We start from the raw sequence: 23,565 nt of genomic DNA on the forward strand, positions 1-23,565 counted from the left end.
TCTCCGCCCATTCCCTAGCAGGGATTATATTAACCCCTCCGCTGCTGGTTGAACAGTTGGCACCACACTGTGGTTTAAAACCCGACAGGAGGCAGAGGAGCTGCGGACACCTAGTGGTGGATCCTGGGGAATCATCCAGGAACTGTGCCCCTTTTCCACCAAACCGGTTCCAGGGCGAGATTCCAGAGGTAAAATACATACTTTAAATTAAAGGTCACCTATGCAAAATCCACCTTTTCACTTCTTTTCACATCAACATGTGTAAAGAGATTCTGAAAGTTTCAGGGAAAAAGATTCTCTCTTTGTCCTGATCCATTTATATAAAAACCTGTCTGAAAATGAGCTGATCAGATTTTGGCCACTTTATGTCATAACGACTTTTTTGGCTTGTGTAACCATTAGCCAATCACCAACCAAGGTAACCCCCCCCCCCACACCTTATCACCTGAATCTCCTCTTGAGCAGGGGTTCCCCCGAACCGGTACCGGGCAGCGGAGGTGTTACTGCCGGGCCGTGAAATAGCTGGGAGTTTATCGTAATATTTGAATTATAAATATATAACAACATTTTATAGTAATAATTGTCGCACCTATACCGGTCATATTATTTCATCCAGTAACCTAGTTAATCTTTCACCAGAAAACCGTTGAAAATGTCTTTTATGATGTTCCGAGGGATTCGGAGGCTCAGCCGGTCTCAGCCGGTCTCAGCCTCTCGTGCGCACGAGAAATGTATCGGTGCGCCAAGTAGGAAGAGGAACACACAGGAGACAACCGTTTCATTGCAGACTGTTATGTTCATGTGGGGAAATGACAGTGCATACATTATTTGAGATATATTTACTTTGCCGTGTTATGGGTCTCCTCACGTCAGAGTGGTTAATCCAATAAACAGAGCAGGGCTAACAACAAAGGTTAAGATGGGAAAATGTTGTGTCCTTTTTATTGATAGAACTCATCAAATACAAACAAAGCAAGAGGACATCAAATACAAACAAAGCAAGAGGACATCAAATACAAACAAAGCAAGAGGACATCAAATACAACAAAGCAAGAGGACATCAAATACAACAAAGCAAGAGGACATCAAATACAAACAAAGCTGATGCATAAAACGGTATGCAAGTAACTGTATGCCAAATAAATAACTAGAACTTTCTATGAAGCATCTTTTGAATATACAACTGGAAATGCCAAATAAATAACTAGAACTTTCTATGAAGCATCTTTTGAAAATACAACAACTGGAAATGACAAAAACAAATCTTTTAAAGCAAACCCAATTCCTTTAGGTGAATTTCTCCCTCTGAACTACTCGAGTTGTAAAGAACAAACAAACAAACATTTTATGATGCTTTTTAAACCAAAAAACCGGTAAAGACTGCTTCCTCATTGCTGTGTGGCGCTCTCTGGCCCGGTGATGAGGTCAGAGGTCATCTCCCTGATGGTGCGGAGCGGCAGGCCGCAGAGGACGCCCTTGTGTTTGGCCTTCAGCTCCAGCAGAGCGTCCATAAACCTCTGCCTGGAGACGCCCGGGTGGCGCTGAGTGAGCTCCGTCATCAGGGCGTTGAAGCCTCCCATGGTGCAGTAGTTCTCCTGCACCATGGTTCCCTTCGCTGTGGACGAGACGCACACCACCCTCCTGGCCCTCAGGCTGGAGCTCAGCGGCGGCTGACTGATCAGCTGCAGAGAGGGAGGGATCAAAGCATGACAAAGACATATACAGCTGTTTAAACTTTCAGGATCCTGTAAAATAATAAATGATATAAAAGCACAAATATATTTTATTTGTAAGGCAGCGATTAAAAATAATAATACCTTATAAAGCGCTTTTCCTGGTGCTCAATTAAAAGTGTTAATGTTTGTATTGTCTATAAAATGTTCCAGAGTCCAAGCTGACTACTTAGTTTTGTCTGACTAACTCTGAAGCTTTAAATATGTTAATATCATGACATTGTTATATAATAACAAACAATGGAAGCAAAACATCTTTACAATTGAGAAGCAGAAAACAGCGTTTGGCCTTTTTGTTTGAAACATTACTGAAAGATTGATTCATTCTTTATTATTATTATTGTATTAATGATTATTGTTTTAGCTCTGGGTACACGATACACAGGGAGACACATTTAAAGCAGCTGTTTCTGTTGGTCAGCTCCAAATGAAGAAATAAGCATCAATAATGTTCATCATTTGCACAGCACGTACAGTAGACTATTAAAAGATTACAAATGATTGTCATGTCTTGTCATTTTCACTTCATCGTTTCTTACAATCATCACTTTGTCTACCTAAAGTGAACATCATTGAAGTGTTCACCTTTCTGTCTGCGCTGCTGGAGTCAGACTTGGAGGTTTGTGTTGGGGCGGACTCCGGCCCCCTCACGGTGCCCGAGGCCTGGTCCTGGTTCTGGGTCTCTTCCCTGGCTCTGTTGATGTGCCCCACATGTAGAGCATGGCCGTGCTTGCTGCTGCCATTCAGCTCTCTCACTGCAACCTCTGCAGATCGGGCTCCACTTATCCTCACTATGGCAACTCTACAGAACAAAGAGGGATATGTTACACTGACGGCAAGAACATATTCACTTCTCTGACTGACGAAGGACTTATGAATACACTGCAGGTTGTCATATATTCATTGTTCTTACATTTTTTAGTATATTTAAATGTGGTGTAAATACTCTTCTTTATTATTTTTGAATGTTAAATCGTTATATTTTTTACATTTTCTTACAACTTATTTTGTTTTGTCAGTCAGGGTATATGCAGGAATCCTGAAGTCAAATGTAAAACCTCTTAAGACCTTAAGACCCTTTCCATACATTTTAAGACCTCATCGCTACTTTGAGTTCTAACCGGTTACCTTGGCGACACACTTTACCTCACATTGACTATATACAGTATTGATTGTCCTTCCTCCTTATCTTCAAACCATTTGGACGTAGACTTGCATTTCCCCATAACGATGTTGCTTAGCAACCGGCGTAAACGGACCGTCGCGCGCTATCAAGCAGTGAGCGTGCGATGTCCTGTTCAGATGACGTCCCAACGGGATGCCATAAATAAACTCCACAGAATCACACTACACACCTACGCAATGATTACATTCAGGCAGACTGTAGAATACAACCTCTTTGGACCATTTATATACTTATTGAAGACAAGCTACAAAATGTAAAACCTCGGAAAATGCTGTTTAATACTTTTTAATAGCCTTCATTTTTGCTAAATTGATTGATCAACTTTTAATACTTTTTAAGACCCCGCGGACCCCCTGAATGTTGTTTAAGTTGACATCACCATACACCACAGCGAACTCCTTGTATGTGTTGACTTACTAGGAAATAAACTTGATTCCTTGTACGATGTGAGGGTCTAAGGACAGAGGGTGTCGTATTGTCATACTGATATTCTGTACAAACTGTGAAGTCCACTGAGACAAATGTAACATTTGTGATATTGGGCTATATAAATAAACATTGATTGATTCTGATTTCAGGCATAACATAACACAATTACAGCTGAAGAGCATTGTGTTCTTCTTCATGCAACCACACATAGATCGGATGGATGCATGACAAGAAAAACGTGTGTGTGTGTGTGTGTGTGTGTGTGTGTGTGTGTGTGTGTGTGTGTGTGTGTGTGTGTCTCAATATATACGTTCTTCAGAGCAGAGCAGACGCTCACCTCAAATCGTTCTTTAAAGCAGAGATGCTGACTTCAGAGGGATGGTATTTCTCAAACCACTGCATCACATCACACTGGGGAAAACAAGAGTCTGTTAAATCCTGTACCGCCCCCTGGTGGCTACACCTCTGTAATACAAGGCCATAACATTACAAGGTCTGACTTGCTAATAAAACATGTCTAACAAATAAATATTAAACAACTATAATAGCATGTGTTCTTATGAGTACGGCTTTAAATGGTAATGTGTGTGCAGTCAGCAGCAGAACCTCACCTCTGAGGCGTTACTGGGCAGGTTTGAAACATAGAGTACCGAGCTCTCCACTTCCTTGCTGCCGGATTCTGTGGGTAACACAAATTCTCCACTAAGGATTTGATCCCAAATCTATTTAAAAACCTTATGGAAATGTGCAGCTATAATGCTTTAACTTCAATCCCTGATCTCTCACCACTGGTCTGATCTGTTGTGATCACCGTAGGGTCCGGCTCAGTCTCAGCAGCTGCTGCAGGCTGCAGGTATTCTTCAGCATCGAACCACGCCTCCAATGTGCTGACATCTTTACATGCAGCTGCTGCTCACTCAGAGAATGGCACATCTTCTGATTAATAAATTCATGATCATGGGATTTCTTAAAGCATTAGAGGGGGGCTTCTGCTTACGTGTCTGCTGTTCTTCTGGCTTGTGTGCATTATGGGTAGCATCTCTATCCTGGGGGACAGCCGCGCTGTTCTCCTTCTTCATTGGTTTTTCCTCATTGTTGCTCTGCTGGTGAAGAAATGAAAACAAAACATCAAAGATGGTCAAACTGAGGATGAAAGGTCACGTTGTTGAACTAAACTAGTGTCAGGGGAGACTCCACAAAGAATGGATTGCTGATAACACCATGAACAGAGCGTCATTGTGAACCGCTATCCGCCCCACCCAAAGGACCAGAAAATATGATGCCAATGATATAACATCGCTAACACACCCATTAAGTGTATTTATATTTCCGTAATCCTTCAGGTCTGTCTTTGCATCCTGTCACTAAATCCCTAATTGCATGGGTTTGATTGGAACATGACGCGTTCACATGGCTACAATCACTGCTGCAATTATCAGTTTAAAGTCTGGCCATGACAACCTTTAAGTGTAGTTCAGTTACCACCAACTCTCTTGAGACACTAATCATTTCAGTGGAACTGTGTGTGGCTCTGAACTCTGATCTATGTGAAACGGACTGTTTTTACGATGAGGTTCTTTTACATAGAAAGGTCTCCAAATGATGTCAAAATGGAGTTGGGGTGAATTTCAGATGTGCTTTGTGTATTACTTAGTTCTGTCTCATGTGCCGTTTACACGAGAAGGCAAACGGTCGTATCCGCTACTTCTCTCTTTCGTATAGCCCGTTTGCTAGTGACTTATGGGGCGGCCCACATCGGCCGACCGGCCCACTTCAGTACCGGCCCATCCGGATTCGTCCCGATGGCCAGTCCGCCACTGTCTCCAGCGCGGTCTCGTGTGAACGGAAGACTTTTTTGATATCGTATTGGGTTCGTTTGCGTGTAAATGGGCTCTCATATGTGCAAGTCTATCAACCCTTTTGTACATGTGCCCTTTAGTGTGTGTACGCATACCTGGCATTCACTTCTGATCTGACCATCAGGACATGCAGTGTCTTCAATTGGTGAGGAGTCATGTTTTTGCAGTTCCTGGGAGCTCCTTGGGATCAGAAACAAACACATTAGAGCATCTAGAGTCTAGTCAAAGCTAAACTGTTCAAATTGAATACCTTCACACACACATATAAACGTCGGTGACATACCCTGATGGAACATTTCCCAGCACATCAGCAACCATCTAAACAGGGACAACAGAGAATTAAGTCATTACTATCACAGCTGGGGTTATAATATATGAAATGACAAACATTTTTAAGAAAGATGGCCTCCAAGACATTATAGGGTTAGCAGGCTGAGTCTCACCTGAGCAGGGATGTAACTCCCCCCCGTGGTTGTCTTCTCAGAATCAACAGAGAGAGGCTCCAGCTGCTCCAGAGGGACGCCTGCCAGGATCTGATCCCTCATCGCTTTATAGTCACACTCCAGTTTTTGCAGAACAGTAGCAATGTCTGCAGGAGGGTTACTGGGCCGACAGAGAGAAGGGAATAATACAAGTGAAGACCAATCCGGCACACATTCACTGCCTGAAGCATTCGTCTGGTTCCCACAATGTTTTTATTACTACAATAAACTGTACTTTATTCCACTGCTCAGTCATTCAATTGTAAATTCTGCATTTACTTGGTCACAACATTCTCTGCTAAATCAAGGTTATTTTGTTCTGACATTTATAGTTTACTTTATCTGCATTACTTGCACACTGGTCTCGTAACATAATCTTGTACTTTTTTTCATATTTGTTTTATGTCTTATATATTATGTTGCATTGTTGGAGGAGCTTGGGACTTAAGATTGTCAACACCATATCTACACTACAGCTGTGGTCAAAAGTTGACGTACACTTGTAAAGAACATGTATTTAATGACAGTCTTGACTTTTCAATCATTTCTAAAACTCTTGTTATTCTGTGATAGAGTGATTGGAGCACATACTACTTTACAAAAATCATGAAGTTTGGTTCTTTTATGACTTTATAATGGGGCTTCTGAAAATGTGATCAAATCTACTGGGTCAAAAATACACAAACAGCAACATTTTCTATTAGAAAAATAAGAGTTATTGCAAAGTCAATACTGTCATGAAATGCATGTGTACAGTTTGTCAACTTTTGAGCACAACTGGATGTGGGTCGTGCATGACGACAATTAAGCCTTTGAATCTTGAAAAAGGAAAACTCTGGTAAGCTATTGATTGATGTGTCCTTACTGTGGGGCGAGCAGGCCTCCCTCAGCGGAGGAGTCGTTCAGGGTGGAGCAGTGCTGTCTGCACATGCTGTACTGCAGGGCCAGGAGGCTCAGGTCCGCACGCTGAAAACACTCACGTTCCTTTCTCAGTTTACGAGCCAAACTGGAAAAATATGTATCTGATTAAAGCTAATAGTACTACTGTTATGGGGCAGTTGGAAAATCAACACACATCCACATGAATGATCCATTGTCATCCGTATATTTGAAGAAAACTGAGAAAATAGTCCATTTTAAAAACAGATAAACAAAAGAGTTGAAGCCATACAGCGTATATTTTTTCTCTTAATGCATTGCATAAAGATCGGATGGGGAAAAATCGGTATCGGCAAATTGTCAAAATCAAATGATCGGAAGCAAAAAAAGTTGATCGGGACATCCCTAGCCAAAAACACGCCTATATGTGACGTCACTTTAATTCAGTGATCCTCAATATCAATAATGAACACAGGGATATCCATCACATTCGCTGCATAATATAATTACACATTAATTATAATTATATAAATAAGGTAGATATGCAAAATGGCTTCAACAACTACTGTGGAAGAAATGCCCACGTTTAGTGTTGGACTGTGTGTGTCTCATACCTTTTATATTTTCCCTCGAGTTTGGTAAATGCCTGAAAGTGAAATGTTTAAATAGGTTACGTTACATTTTGTTCAAGCTATTATAATAACTACTCTTTAGTTTGATCATTACCTTTACTAATGAGTCCAGATCTACCATATGGACTTCAGTATTGATATGTTTGTCAGCTGCTTCTGGAGCCGTAGTTTGGGTGTCGGCTGACGTGCACAGTGGCATCTCAGTGCCAACCATCACGTCACAGGTAGTAACCCGTGGTGTAGAGGAGATGTACTTGTCTGCAGTATTCCAGGTGTCACTGCTGGCTGCCAGAGCTTCACCAGCAACTGAGTGCAGCCCGTTGTTATGAGCTTTCATATGTCGACTGGTTTCATAGGTGAGTATGCTCTCATCGTTCTCCATGATGCTATGGAAGATGTTACTTTGATCTTCAAAGCATCCTTCATTTGTGCTGCTTTCCTCAACCAGAGGAGGGATGGTCTGTCCGTCTGACTGCATGACGATCCTGTCATTGTACTCTGTGCCATCCATATGAATGCTGTCAACACTGTAATAATCAGGAGAGTCTTTTTCAATATTTGGCCATTCTGATCTGTAACATGAAGCAATCAGAATCAGGTGTTTTGGCAAGTAGGTTTACAAATACAAAAAATGTGCTTCAGTCATACCAACCCCTAATTTAACCTCAAGCTATATAACTAGGAAATCCAGACACGTCAAGCTAAATATAAAAAGAGCTTAGATGGGTATGGTGGAGCTGCAAGATATGAACAAATGTCACATTGTGTCAGACACAAGATTCACACTCACTGTGATGGACTGACTTCAGCATGTGTGTCATAAGCACTCTGGCCTTGGGACCTCGACATCTGGCTCTTCGGCTCTCCCCACGGTTGGCTTCTTTCCAGATCCATGTCCAGAGATAAGTTGGTCAGGGCTGCTGGAACTTTGCATACGACTAAGCTGCTGGTACTGCTGCTGGACATCGGCCTTGATGGACTTTGTTCATATAGATGGGATGACTCCTTCAAAAAAGCCTGCATTAATCTTTTTGCCCAAGGGAATTTAGCATTTACAACTACGAAACAGCCAAGACAGAGTGAATAGGATCTTTCAGAAGTTTGCACTTCCTCCTCAACTAAACAAGAGTTACGGTTCTCGCCCGCGGGTAGACTCCAACTATAGATTCAATCTCTTTTTGGAACGAGCTGAAGTTATGTTTTTGCCTCACTACATTCGCATTTATTGGCACGATGTCTTCCGTTTTCCTCGCTTCCTTTTGGATGCATGCTTTTCCTACACCTGGTTTTTAAGATTGATGCCAGGAAATGTCAAAAACACAGGAAAATAACTAAACGTAAGCAGAGGACAAGCCGTCTGCAGATACAGACACCCCTACACTCTGAGTGGTAAGCAGTGATTGAGAGGTGTAATTACCTTTAGAAGAATCCAACTCATTCTGCCTTTCATGACTACACCCAGTGGTGGAAGGAGTATTCAGATGCTTTACTTGAGTAAAAGTACCAATTAGGGGTGCACCGAATGGGTAATTCTTGGCCGAAACCGATACCGAAAATAGGAAACAGTTGGCCGAAAACCGAAAGGCCGAAAATGATTTATTTATATATATATATATATATATATATATATATATATATATATAGCAAACAGCTGTTTAACTACAGACTATCGCGCCACCTAACCATTCGCCATTAATGTTTTTAATACCAGCGGTAACCGGCCAAGCGCCAGGCAAAAAACAATCTTCAAACAAAAGAAAGTCACCGGAGGAGTTAAAGGAGAGTGACAGGGAGCATGAGAAGAAGAGGGAGAGAAAGTTTCAGCCAGCTTGATCGATGGAGTTGGCTTCTAGTTCAGTGACGCGTCCTAAAACCCTTTTATAATCTATCGATTAGATTTATGATTTGAAAATGATAAAAGTAGGGTAGACATGTTGAGATTATCCGGCTGAACAAAACGTACATTTATCAAACAGGTTTGTTTTCCACAGACCTTATTTCCAGCTATTTTCCAAAACCCTATGGAGAAATCCCATTGCTTTTTGTCGAGGAAACCAGCAGCTTATACTTCCTGGTTTTACGACGCGTCGCTGCACCTCTCAATATGATGCCCATATAAACAAGGTCTTCTGTCGGCTCTGTACATCAATGCCGACCTATGCTGACAAGTAAGTGAAGAGTAGAAAATATAAAAGGTATTGGCTTTAGGGAAATGTCCCAGCAGTTTAGGAGAATGAAGGTTCTAATCTAATCTAATACATAGCCATTACATTTCTAACTCCTAATGACAGGAAGGTAGAAAGCGCTTTATACAAATAATAATACTCATAATAATAGCAGACATTTTTTAACAATGACCACAATATCATTATTTTAATAAACCAAATATGAACAATTGAGGAAATGAGGAAGAACTGATGATTCAAATGTTGTAGTACAAGTAGTAATGTAGTTAGTGCATAAATTACTATTGCAACAAATGTGTTCATTTTCTTCATTATTTTTTTTGGACGAATGCTCCGGGCCAGTGAATACAATGGCCCGGAGGGCCAGTGGCATTTTACCCTTAATGTCTACCCCTGTGTGTGTGTGTGTGTGTGTGTGTGTGTGTGTGTGTGTGTGTGTGTGTGTGTGTGTGTGTGTGTGTGTGTGTGTGTGTGTGTGTGTGTGTGTGTGTGTGTATGTATATATATATATATATATATATATATATATATATATATATATATATATATATATATATATGTATTTTTTTTTTTTACCAATGTTGTTCAGCTACCTGATTATGGAAAAAGACATAATTATGGCAAAACTTAACTTAAATAATAATCACTATTATGGGTCCATAAAATGGGTCCATTAATTCCAAGTCAAGTGCATTTTCTTTTCTCTGTAGGATAACTACAACAAAGTGCATTCAGAACAAAGCCAAGGTGCTTTAAAACTGCATAAACATCTAGGCCCAGGGTTCCTGCAGGTTTCGCCAACTCAAATTTAAGACTTTAACACCTCTTTAAGACCACTTTGAATAGAATTTAAGACCTATTTCACGGCAAGAAAGTACGAAGGAAAATTGCGATGAAAGAAGAAATACGTCCCATAATTACTTACAAAGTAAATTAATTCATGTTCAACATAAGAACAATGACTGAACATAACAGCATAACAGCACAGAACTGTGCCAAAAAGTGTGTGTGTGTGCAATTAATCATATTTTAAAAACGCAATTACGATTTTGGCCTGCCACGATTACAAAAACAACATAATCGAAAAAAACTATTATTTAGCTTTGCTAGGTTGTGACAGTGCACTACAACACATTTGATCTAATTCATTTTAGTCTAATTTATATTTATTTATGTTTAGTAGCTTGTGGAAGTGCGCTCCAAAACATTTGTTGATCTTGTTTATTGGTATTTATTATTTTGACATTATTTATTTAAATATGTAAGTTATTTAATTTAGTATTGGTTTTTCAGTTGAATTATACATTCAGGGTAATCAACAGTTAAAAAGATACTGTTCAAATTATTTAATAATTGTGATATCAATTATTGACCAAATATAATCGTGATTATGATTTTTGCCATAATTGAGCAGCCCTAGTGTGCGCGTGAGAGAGAGAGAGAGAGAGAGAGAGAGAGAGAGAGAGAGAGAGAGAGAGAGAGAGAGAGAGAGAGAGAGAGAGAGAGAGAGAGAGAGAGAGAGAGAGAGAGAGAGAGAGAGAGAAACACTAGCTATATTCAGAGCTCTGCTGCCTTGGCTACAATCTTTCATTGTTGCCGTTGTATGATTGGTGTTTAACCACTGTATTTAGCATCACCTCCGCTTTTAGGTTTGACGACGTAGACCCAAACATCGCCGGAGGTCCCCCGGTGTTGTTGCGGGAGCTGCTGCACTAGCTAACGCTACATTAGCAAAACACACGCTAATTTATTTTGCAAAAGGTGCAGCGGGCTTCAAACACGTTCCCCTCCACTGGTTTCAACCAAGCACTAAATTAGACGTTTTCCAACCAAATACGGTTGAACTTACACTTCCCCATATTTATTTGTAAGTAGATTCGAAGAGACATGAGTTTCTGACTGCCGCTAGCTGAAGCTTGGTTGCTAGGTTACTAGCTGGGTGTTCTCCGATAAGGGGCTGAGGGAAACGAAGTCAGTGATAACTGGTTCCATGTTGATTTATTTCAATAGAAATTGTTGGGGGGAACTGAAAGGCCATTACCGTACTGGTTACTTTGCAGCCCGGACATTTCCCCCAAAACACATTTTAGACGCGATCGCAACACAGAAGTACCTTTCAAATCCCATCATTTTTAAGACCTTCTAAAATCATATTTAAGACCTTTCTTATTTTCTTTGGTCATATTTAAGACCTTTTTAAGACCTTAAATTCAGATTATCAAATGTAAGACTTTTTAAGACCCCGCGGGAACCCTGAGGCCAGCAGGCCTACAACAAAATAGTGTAAATAAAGACTAACAGCCAGGCCTTCAACAACAACAAATGCACCTATAAGTTTGGTAACCTAACGTGTTGTTGTGATGACGTAATCAAAACGCGGCGACAAGCACGGCTCGCGACCATGCTCGCGGCTGGCTCACAGCCAACATGTCTGCCGCTTGGAGATATTTCAAAAATATAAGAGAGAGAGGCGCGGATTGCGATTTGTAAAACGTGTTCAGCTGACATTTCTCGAGGGGGTGTAACTGCAAAGACTTTCACCACTTCGGGATTACTCCACCACTTGAAATCAAAACACCCGGACAAATATACGGAGTATGATCAACGTAACCCTGTTCTCTGACATTCGGTGAAAGCCGAAAGGGCCTTTTTAACCATTTTCGGCGGCCGAATATTCGGTGCATCCCTAGTACCAATACATTATTGTCAAAACACTTGAGGTTAGTTACTTCCCACCTCTGACTACACGACAGTGTTATAACTTTATAAAGACATACAGAAAGTTCGTACCCTCTGATAGGTTGCTTCCTGCGAGTAGAAGTTAGTGAAAGCTGTTTGGTAGCTTTCCCGTGGGTGGAGAAGCGTTTCGGTGTGCAAGGTTTCCTCATGTTGACGTATTTGTGATCCATCTCCGCTGCTGCTATAGCCAAGATGGGATAAAGGGTCTCTCGCATTGGGAAGCATCTCGAAGTCTAGATGTGTACAGGAGCAAACAAACATTATGATAAAGAAATTAATCCTTATGTAGTATGGGAGTTGAGTTTTTATAATTAATGTGACTAAATATCTTTTCAAGAACCAAGCCTTGGACAAATGTTTCTTTCCAATTATTTCTTATGACTTTTATGTCAATGACTTTAAAACGGTAAATAGAAGTGAAATGCTGGTAGTGTATGAGGCTTGTAAGTTACCGGTTCTTGCTGTTGCTGATGTAAATCTGAAAACAAAACAGCATTAATAATAAATCACTGTAAAAATGATAAAACCTTCATTCATTTGATGAAATGTCTGAGTATTCACTGTACTTACGGTGAGACATGCGTAGGCCTGTTGGGTGTCATGGTCGGCAGCAGAGGCATGACACTATGACAATCTGGATTGTGAATAAAAACTGTCGTCAATATTTGGTCTGTGCACAGCTATTAAAATATGATATCTCCACAGACTCACGCTTCACATAAACATGTTGCAGAGACAGCTCCAGGGCAGGATGTTTCACCAAGAACAAGTGCAACCCTCCTTCGTCTAGGAGAGAGGAAAACAATTAAATATGAAAATGTGCTGCAACATTTAATCAAAATGTCTTACACGAAGGCGGGCAGATAGACTCTAACTTTATATAGTAATATATTGGCCATTGGCATTACTCTCTTTTATTGCCATATCATTTCCGTTTTCATTTAAAAGATGACGACGACCCGAGTATGAATGTTCAATCAATTATTAAAATACGAATTGTCTGATTTATAAACACACCAAAAATCCAGGAGTCCAGGATGACCTCTTTAAAAAAGGGTCTTGTTTTGTCTTAACAGTCAAAATCAAAAAAACATTTGGTAAACGATTCTTTAATTATTGAAAGAGCAGCATACCTTGTATAATCCTTCTGTCTTCAAAATTCAAACCAAGGTACCACTGCAGCAGCCTTTGGTCAGTTAATTCCAGGTAGTTATGAGATTCCACCAATTCAAATATAGACCTGTAAAATGAACAACACAGGTCTTGTATATTCATACATTTGGTAGGCTGCAACTAAATTATGTTTTAATTTGGGGATATAAAATAGTGGTAAAAATGTCCATCCCAGTTTCTCAAAGTCAAAAATGATTTCTTAAAAAGTATTTTTTTTTTATTAATACAAACCAAGGGATATTGTGTTTGATATAAAAGAGAACATTATTATTACATATTTCAAGTAGCATTAGATAGAAATTCTCAAATAAAGTACAAATATGTCAAAATATTACAATACTAGAGTATAGAATTTCCAACACTGATAAAGCCTTTTTACATTTGAGTGAGGATACAAGAGTCACATACCTGTTCAGGTGGAATGTCCGGTGTACTACTGTTGATGAAGAAACTAGTTAGATGATAAATCCGGGGTCAAAAAGTGTGTAACATTAGCTTATAAAACATACAGTCCACACAGAAACATGATGTTCAGTCAAAGTATCCTGCAGTAGCACCTAGGTTAGAAGTTAGAAACAAGTCATGTTGTAAGTTAACCAAATGAAGATCTGCTATTTATTGACAGTATGTACGCAGAGGTCCTGCAATCAAAATGTTACTCAAGTCAAATATAAGCATATCATTTGTTTTAAAGAAACAAGTGACTGTGAAATGTAGTGGAGTAAAAAGTACATTATGTACAGTGGGGCAAAAAAGTATTTAGTCAGCCACCAATTGTGCAAGTTCTCCCACTTAAAAAGATGAGGCCTGTAATTTTCATCCTAGGTATACCTCAACTATGAGAGACAAAATGAGAAAAACAAAAATCCAGAAAATCACATTTACAATCACAATTTATTTGCAAATTATGGTGGAAAATAAGTATTTGGTCAATAACAAAAGTTAATCTCAATACTTTGTTATATACCCTTTGTTGGCAATGACAGAGATCAAACGTTTTCTGTAAGTCTTCACAAGGTTTTCACACACTGTTGCTGGTATTTTGGCCCATTCCTCCATGCAGATCTCCTCTAGAGCAGTGATGTTTTGGGGCTGTCGCTAGGCAACACGGACTTTCAACTCCCTCCAAAGATTTTCTACGGGGTTGAGATCTGGAGACTGGCTAGGCCACTCCAGGACCTTGAAATGCTTCTTACGAAGCCACTCCTTCGTTGCCCGGGCGGTGTGTTTGGGATCATTGTCATGCTGAAAGACCCAGCCACGTTTCATCTTCAATGCCCTTGCTGATGGAAGGAGGTTGTCACTCAAAATCTCACGACACATGGCCCCATTCATTCTTTCCTTTACACGGATCAGTCGTCCTGGTCCCTTTGCAGAAAAACAGCCCCAAAGCATGATGTTTCCACCCCCATGTTTCACAGTAGGTGTTCTTTGGATGCAACTCAGCATTCTTTCTCCTCCAAACACGTCTAGTTGAGTTTTTACCAAAAAGTTCTATTTTGGTTTCATCTGACCATATGACATTCTCCCAATCCTCTTCTGGATCATCTAAATGCTCTCTAGCAAACTTCAGACGGGCCTGGACATGTACTGGCTTAAGCAGGGGGACACGTCTGGCACTGCAGGATTTGAGTCCCTGGCGGCGTAGTGTGTTACTGATGGTAGCCTTTGTTACTTTGGTCCCAGCTCTCTGCAGGTCATTGACTAGGTCCCCCTGTGTGGTTCTGGGATTTTTGCTCACCGTTCTTGTGATCATTTTGACCCCGCGGGGTGAGATCTTGCGTGGAGCCCCAGATCGAGGGAGATTATCAGTGGTCTTGTATGTCTTCCATTTTCTAATAATTGCTCCCACAGTTGATTTCTTCACACCAAGCTGCTTACCTATTGCAGATTCAGTCTTCCCAGACTGGTGCAGGTCTACAATTTTGTTTCTGGTGTCCTTTGACAGCTCTTTGGTCTTGGCCATAGTGGAGTTTGGAGTGTGACTGTTTGAGGTTGTGGACAGGTGTCTTTTATACTGATAACGACTTCAAACAGGTGCCATTATTACAGTTAACGAGTGGAGGACAGAGGAGGCTCTTAAAGAAGTTACAGGTCTGTGAGAGCCAGAAATCTTGTTTGTTTGTTGGTGATCAAATACTTATTTTACAGAGGAATTTACCAATTAATTCATTAATAATCCTACAATGTGATTTCCTGGATTCTTTCCCCCCATTCTGTCTCTCATAGTTGAAGTGTACCTTAGGATGAAAATTACAGGCCTCTCTCATCTTTTTAAGTGGGAGAACTTGCACAATTGGTGGCTGACTAAATACTTTTTTGCCCCACTGTACCTATGAATTATAGTGAAGTAGATGTACAAAGTGGCATCAAATGGAAATACCAATAAAATAAAATAATAAAAATAAATAAAGTAATGTACAAGTACCTCAAAAGTATACTTTAGTACAGTACTTGAGTAAATCTACTTAGTTACTTTACATGACAGTATATCGTTACTTACGTGGAAGTGTTTTTTCAATCACCAGATTCCAATATGGCACCATGAAATGGTACGATGGCCAGCCATGGATTGTCTGAAACACAGATATGGTTTTAGTGTCCGAAATATAGTCCAAAAATGAAATTAAAATCAGCAGTATTTTAGGTCGATAAAAACGTGACGTTAATGTGACTCCATGACAACTAAAGCACAACGTTAACGGTTATTCATGTGCGTCACTTTATTGTGATTTTTTTACACACTAGTTTTCCTATTATTAAAGATTACGTTTAAAATATATATATTATTTAACATGTAAACTACGCATTCTGGTACTTTCTGAGAAGAAAATAAGGCAAAAAGACAACATTCACTTCAGGCAAACAAGGCAACCATATATAACAAGTTATGCTTTCAAAAAGTGTTGAGGATAGGTCACCCATGCGGTTATCACATTAGCTAAGCTACACGAATATCAAAGCAAAACGCTAACGTCTTTTACAAATATTAACTATTTAACCTACATAAATGTTAAACGCATGTTACCTGTCCACTAGCCATGTTCAGCGTCAATGATAGCTTTAGTTAGTATTACTTTTGCCTTTTTGTAGGCGGTGGCCTTAGCTTACTAGCTATCTCTGCTAACACTCAGGTACTCAAGCTAATTGATATCAACTGTAATGTCATGTGTGGCGTGTCAAGGGCCTGCCCCATGGTCTGCCCCATGGTCTGCGCCAAATCACCAACCAATCACGGGGTCCAAGGTTTAACCAAAAGTATATTCCAAAATACATTCATTTGAAGAAGAAAATATATAAAATATATATATATAATCTTTATTTTCCTACCTTATGATACTGCAGTTGCTCCACAAACTATGCACAACCAAGGAAGAACATCCATTATCCTGCATGTTTCACCCTTTTTATATACAGTCTATGGTTTCACCCACTCTTCTTTTGTGTACTCTGCCTCACACAGAGAGCCATGTACTGGATTTAAAGTTCACCAAAATGGAGCATCATGTATCCTTCCATATAACAAGTTGTGTACAGTAACTAACTACATTTTACTCAAGTACTGTTCTAAATTACAATTTTGGGAGACTTGTACTCGACTTTAGTATTTACATTTTGTGCTACTTTGTAACTCTACCCACTACAATTCAGAGGTAAATTGTGCAATTTTACTACATTTATTTAATACCTTTAGTTACTTTACAGATTTGGATTAATGATGTGAAATATAATCAACTCTTAAATCAGACTTTAGTTACACCCGGACTCAACTTCACATAACCTGCAATATAAAAAGTCATTAAAACTAGCTGCACCATTTACCAACTTGGAGAAACACATTAATGCATCAATAATTATAATCAAAACATATTATTTTGAAATGGGCCAATTTGCACAAACTTTTACTTGAGTAACATTTGGAATGAAGGACTTTTACTTGTATTCCTACACTCTGATAATTCTACTTTTACTTAAGTACAAGATCTGAGAAAGTTTAATTCACTGATTGTTAGTGGTCAACACCCCCGCACACCATTCTAGGATTCTGCTGTTGTGGTTCTCTCCAAACTGCCACTGGCAACAAACAATTATGTAAGTTTAACGTCAGCATGTTTAAAATCCACAGGATTATATTTAGTCACCGTATTGTCGTGCCACCAGGAAATATTCACATCCCAATCTGACAAGTGCTAACTTTTATTTTAAGCAGTTCAATTTAGTTCAGAACCTTTATTGTCCTAGACGGGAAATTCAATGTGCGGCTGACAGAGAAAAACCCATTTTACAAGAGCATAAATTCTAAACTCCCACACTACACCCACGATTTACAGAAGAAAAAAAGGAAAGAAAGAAAGCTGCAGTCTCTCAAAAATGCAGCTGCAATAGGGAACAGTTTGTTCAGCTTTTGCAATGTGACATTTTAAAGACTGCAGGGCACTATATGCTATTTTTTTTAAGCCAGTAAACTACCTCCCTGGTGATAAAGCTAGTCTGATGCATAGTTTCAAGTATACTGCATACTCAACAACACATTATCACAAAGTCTATATCACTACGCAAGTCTATACAGTACAGTAGAGTAGAGTAGCATAGGGACAAGCTAAAGTATTGTTTCCTTTGCAACAACGAACACAGCATGCTGCATTGTTACAATTTTAAATGAGTGTTAAAGCCTTTAAATCTATTACAAAGTGTGGCAACAAACTTTAATAAGAATGCACTTTCATACTTATACTTATGACTTTATTCCGATTGCATATGCAGTGGCAGTATGTCCACCTGTACCACTTATAATAGGTGGGGAAATAATGTTTTTTTTAGTAAATAAGCAATCTCAATATTGTTTGTCCTTATTGCAGTTAGTTTGTCTTCTGAGTATGCTTTTGCTGTCTTTGCAAACTCTATTGTTTAAGGTGCCATATAAATAAAGTTAAAACATTATTGCTATTTTGCATTTCAAATGATACTGTGTAAGTCTATTACTGCATGCAAAACATCCTGCTACTCATGTTCTAATGGGCGAGATACTTCCACTAGAGGGCAGCCAGGGTCAATGTAAAATAAAAAAGAACTCCCTTCAAATTCTGAAATAAATACTGACTTGTGGGTGGTGTGTAGTGTGTAGTGTGTGTGTGTGTGTGTGTGTGTGTGTGTGTGTGTGTGTGTGTGTGTGTGTGTGTGTGTGTGTGTGTGTGTGTGTGTGTGTGTGTGTGTGTGTGTGTGTGTGTGTGTGTGTGTGTGTGTGTGTGTGTGTGTGTGTGTGTGTGTGTGTGTGTGTGTGTGTGTGTGTGTGTGTGTGTGTGTGTGTGCGCGTGCGTGCGTGTGTAGTATGTGTTTGTGGGAAATCAGTTATGTAACAGAGTTTTAGGAGCAAGGTCTCACCATGGTAATTAGCATTGTGCGAACACACCGCATCGGCCAAATAATGTGAAAGATTTCTGCTGTTCCCTTCCCCGCAGTATGACCCATATTTCTCAGTAATCGTAGCCAGAACTGAGTGCTTGCTTGGCTCTCTCAAACTGCAGTAGATGGAGTCAGTGTGTGAGTGCCTGCGATGCTCTGTAGATTCAAAGCTGAAACCACATTAAGTTTGAGCTGCCTCGTCCAATATCTGGATCAATAATTCACTCTGAAGCAGCTACTGGTCATGTGGTATGATGTATGTTGAAGGACTACGTCCACTTTTCTCCCAGGCAGGGCCATGTGTCAAGCACTCTGTAATACTATGAATTGATTTAGTGTAATGTTTATGATGCAGCCTTGTTTGTTTCATACAGTATGTGGGGCCCTAAATCCTTCCTGCAACATATCCAGTCCATACCTCACGGTAAGCCTTTGGCAGGTCAGTAAGTGGTGAGGAAGAAGCATTCTGTATTATGGAGCGCATCAAAAGCCTCCTGTTAAATGGATCAGCATCATTACATTGGGTTAATGGCCGAATCTTGACTGTGATAGAGGAACGAGTTGCACTTTTAGCTCTTGGGTCAGTCTGTTGGTCCAACACTTTGGTCTAGATGGAAATATCGCAATAACTATTTGATTGCCTTGATTTAAAATAACTTGTGGTTTTAGGTGAGATGTTGTGACCACTATTGGAATGGATTTCTGTTAAATGTATTATGCACATTCATATTCCCAAGAGGATGAAGCCTAATGACATTTCTTCTCCACTATAAGGTGATACCGTCGTTGAGGTAATTTGATTATTCGTTATAACCACAATTAAGTAATCAATGTAATGTTGCATTTTTAAAAAGCGCAGACAACTGAGTTTGTGACAGTGATGCATTGTTACATCTGAATCTGACAAGAGGACTGTGGGCGTCTCTTGAGAATTCACAGCTAAGGTGTGAATATTGATGCTTTAATTTCTTCAAAAATACTGCATTTTTACTGTTGTTTATCACTTAACCACTGCTCAATAAATGAAGAGGAGAATTGAAACACAGACAAGCTGTTCTCAGAAGAAGGCCAGTTGATTAGACATAAATGCTTGAATTTCTCACCTCCATAAAGGACAAGGAAAACATTGAGCTGAAGAGACATATTATGTAACATTTGCACATAGAAATGTATTAAAATTACTTATATTTGATTGAGTTGTACATTTCCAACAATTTACCATAATATTAATAAACCAGATGAAGATTTTTGGACATCATTGGACATCTGTATCTTAAGTTATTAGAGAAACAAGCTGAGCTAAGGTTAACATTTAGCTTGTAGCACCATCATCCTGTCCACTATGGAAACCCTGATTTTTAATAAATAAAACAATTTATTCAGTGTTTCTACTAGTATGAATTGTCATGTTGTTTTATTTTGGATGAGGAGATCAGATAATTCAGCCACTGGTGAAAAAATAAATTGCTCAGCACATTTTAGCGTTTAGCTACAGTAGCAGCCGCTACGTCATGGGTCAACCAAAAATAACACTGATTTCTAACACGAAACTGCTTTATTGTATTAGCTTTACTAAATGTGTGCAGTTGTTTTGACCTTTGGACAATTTGGCTTTAATAAAAACGTCCTAAACATTGTAGTAATCCTAACCAGGAGAAGCGAAGGGCAATTACAAATTCACAATATCTGCTACATCACTACACCACCAAACAGCTCATGGTGGTAGAAAATGACATATGCTCGTCACAGTAGATTAAAAAACAAACAATAAAAAACATCTGTTATGAGGTTGCAGCTCAGAAAAACACACACTATCAGGGCAGGGCACTTCCCATGAGTACGCTAAAAGCAAAGCATTCAAAGGCACTCTGCTCCTCGATCAATGGAGAGTTGCCTGCCAGGCTGTTACTGGAGACTTTTACACTCTGTGGTTTGATGAGGCTCTGACTCAACACCAGCAGAGTGCTGCTGGCCATCAAAACAAAGCCCGAGTCTAAAGCTTCACATACTCCATCATGCTATACGCATTTCAGCTCGAGACACATTTAACAACAAAGAGATACTACAAGGCAGACAGTGTTATAAAAATAACGCCAAACGCCTAAGGGAAGCTTTTCAAACGTTGGGAAATCTTCAATGAGTTGTCGAAACGAAACAAACATCACAAGATAGTTTTGAAACATTCATACAGCTCGTAAGTCAGCAGCTAGTGTTCACAATGATTTACTTACTTCTCCTGCAGGCCTGCACCATGTTTACCAGGGCTTATTGCATATTTCTCTCTCTACACTGTATGTATTTGCTAACTTTAGTTTCAGGTTTTCAGATTAAGATTCAAACAAAATGTATTATATGTCTGCAAAACGTGTAGGCTATTTATTAAAGAATATAATTGGAGGCAATAGTGTATACATTTAAGAAAGGACATTATATATTAACATGGGCACTATGTTAATATATAATGTCCTTTCTTAAATGTCTATTATGGAAATAGGTCAGATTTACATAAGCAAAGGCTCAATTAAATGCACATACATACAGAACCATGACACATAAGCACATAAGCATGGATAAAAGCTCCTGGGAAAAAACTATTAGAAAATAATGACATAACCACTACTCCAGATTATGAAAACATGTTTGAGTGTCTTTTGAGATGGTAAACATTAAAGCCCATGGATATTGATAATGATACCTTATTTATTTCAGAAACACTTTTTGTTATATTCCATGGAATGCTCTTAACATCCCGATAGCATTGAATATATTAAATGCTTTGACAATAAATACATTAAAAAAACGTCATCTGTGGAAGCCGTGGCGCTGTAAAAAGCACGACCAATCATCTGAGCCGGCCCGGCTAAAGTAACTGGATGGCCTACCTGCCTGTCAGCCTTCCATCTCGTGCACAAACTTATCTCGTGCTCTCATTGGTCATGTGTGTGTTGGAGGAGGGGCTCTGTAACGAAGTGGCAGATTTTTTCCGGTTGTGTATTTTCAAATTCTAGCGCACTCGAGCTGGTTTCTCCAAAATGACATACCCCACCTTTAAGTAAAGAAATAAAAAAACAGGAAACAATAGACATAGGAACAAGGACATACACGTGCTCGCTTCATCCCAAACAACACCAATACAACATGAAAATAATGAACAAAATATTAAATAAACAGTATGTGAAAGTAGTCTACTTATAAACTGAATATGAAGGTTAATTCAATAAAAAACAAGAACAAGCAGTTTAAGGTAAACAAGCAAGAAAAGGATTGGAAATAAGTATTCAATCTGTGTGAGTTTGAGCATCATTATTTAAATAAACTCTTTTTTAATTCTATGCATGAAAGTATAGAAATACTGAAGTAAATACACAAATAAAAACCTGGAACTAAAAATGTTATTTGAATTATTCATTGCTCCTTTTCCAGTTGTTTAATTACATATATTTTTCATCATTAATGCATGCATTTTATTGTTGTGGTTCGTCAAACTGAAGCCAATCTTTTTTAACTAATATTATGCTTTTTTTTTTAAATTTAAAACGTGTCAAAGAAATGCAGTGCAGTAATAGGTAGCCAACAAATACTTTACACAGTAGTTAGAACCACTATTTTCAATTAGTTAAATCAACTATTTCTTAAAGTCTTTTCCCCATCAGTGTTAAATATCAACATATGCTTCAGCCCAAAACAAATGTATTGGAACAATATTATGCAAAATATTGCAATATGTCTCAAAATGTCAAACCAACGTTTACATTTTCTTAATGGAATATCTGTTAAAGCTGCTGGAGTTATCTCGGCTTGCAGACTGCACTTTAACCTCTTAGTCATTGTAAAGTTGCGTGTGTATTTAATATTTTTGACTTGTGCTCTCACTCAAGTCTGAACTCATGAATAATTCTACACAGTCTCTTACTGTGCCACATACTTCTGGAGCTCACTGCAGGTTTTACACCAGCAGACTGTGAATTATTTACTGATGAATCACGCTGGAGCACGAGAACATTCATGTGTAACTAATCCATAAATATTAAAATGGGTAGTAAATCTTCTCTTGTTCTCGGACACTCTGACTGGAACAAAGCCCGGGACGCAGTGTGGCTTTATTTTCAAACATTAGTTTTGCTAATGTTTAACTGTGTGTAGTATTGTGTGTGTGTGTGTGTGTAGTTATATATATACTTTGATAGAACAACCATGTTATGTTGAGGTGGCATTATGTCTACGGTACATCTATTTAGTTTATTCCTTTTCTACATATTCTACACAAATGTAGCTTTTGTAGATTGGCAAAAATCAGATTTTTGTGATATTTTTGTTCTCTTGACAAATATTTTTTACTGCAATAAATACTGAGAATCCCAAATTAGGTTTAGGACTCTTTAAATGCTACCCCGCATTAAAATTTGTAACATTTTGGAGCAATTCTATTCGCTATTTTCCACTATCAGCATGATGCTTTAAAAAAGAAAAAAGTATTACAAAACATTTTTTATTTTAGAATTGACAATGCAATTTGAGAAATAAATAAACTAAACTCCTACTTCCCATGTGTTAGCATTTTTAAATAATCTATATTGTCAAATTCAGGCATTATTTAGACTAAAGCATGCAAAAAGGCATCTGTGTGACATGCCTGTAATAAAGTTAAGTTAAACATTGTCACGAGAAGGTTAATACTAATTGTAAGATTCCTCACTTAATGAGCTAAAGCATTTAATTAAATGTTAAGAAAATGAAACACAGACATGGGAGTGTTTTTCCTCGTTCACAGCTTAGCAGACACACTGATGTCCGCAGGTCAACACACAGTAATCATTTACCCAGAAACTTAGAGAAGCATGTGATGTAGAAATGAGCCAGGTCA

General features: G+C 38.9%; 1 protein-coding gene across 1 annotated transcript; it reads right to left on the reverse strand.

Moving 5' to 3' along the window:
- Window positions 1-1,195: 1,195 nt before the first annotated feature.
- rbm44 (RNA binding motif protein 44) lies at window positions 1,196-16,485 on the reverse strand. The gene is made up of 21 exons (XM_079662922.1): window positions 16,327-16,485; window positions 15,802-15,874; window positions 13,707-13,749; window positions 13,259-13,365; window positions 12,837-12,911; window positions 12,696-12,759; window positions 12,578-12,603; window positions 12,177-12,358; window positions 7,991-8,205; window positions 7,295-7,772; window positions 7,183-7,214; window positions 6,555-6,695; window positions 5,651-5,810; window positions 5,491-5,525; window positions 5,303-5,387; window positions 4,346-4,451; window positions 4,135-4,257; window positions 3,960-4,027; window positions 3,686-3,759; window positions 2,319-2,535; window positions 1,196-1,682 (listed from the first exon to the last, which is right to left on the reverse strand). Exons 1-21 carry the CDS (start codon window positions 16,339-16,341, stop codon window positions 1,389-1,391), a joined length of 2,613 nt encoding a protein of 870 aa, XP_079519048.1. The 5' UTR covers window positions 16,342-16,485; the 3' UTR covers window positions 1,196-1,388.
- Between the last annotated feature and the right edge of the window lie 7,080 nt (window positions 16,486-23,565).

Source organism: Notothenia rossii, assembly GCF_949606895.1.
Source record: "Notothenia rossii genome assembly, chromosome: 2".
NCBI classification, from domain to species: Eukaryota; Metazoa; Chordata; class Actinopteri; order Perciformes; family Nototheniidae; genus Notothenia; species Notothenia rossii.

Coding starts and splice junctions, on each gene's coding strand:
- rbm44 (XM_079662922.1), bottom strand. Junction 3,760..3,959: donor TGCCCAGTAACGCCTCAGAG/GTGAGGTTCTGC, acceptor TGTTTTCCCCAG/TGTGATGTGATGCAGTGGTT. Junction 2,536..3,685: donor GCTTTAAAGAACGATTTGAG/GTGAGCGTCTGC, acceptor TTTGTTCTGTAG/AGTTGCCATAGTGAGGATAA.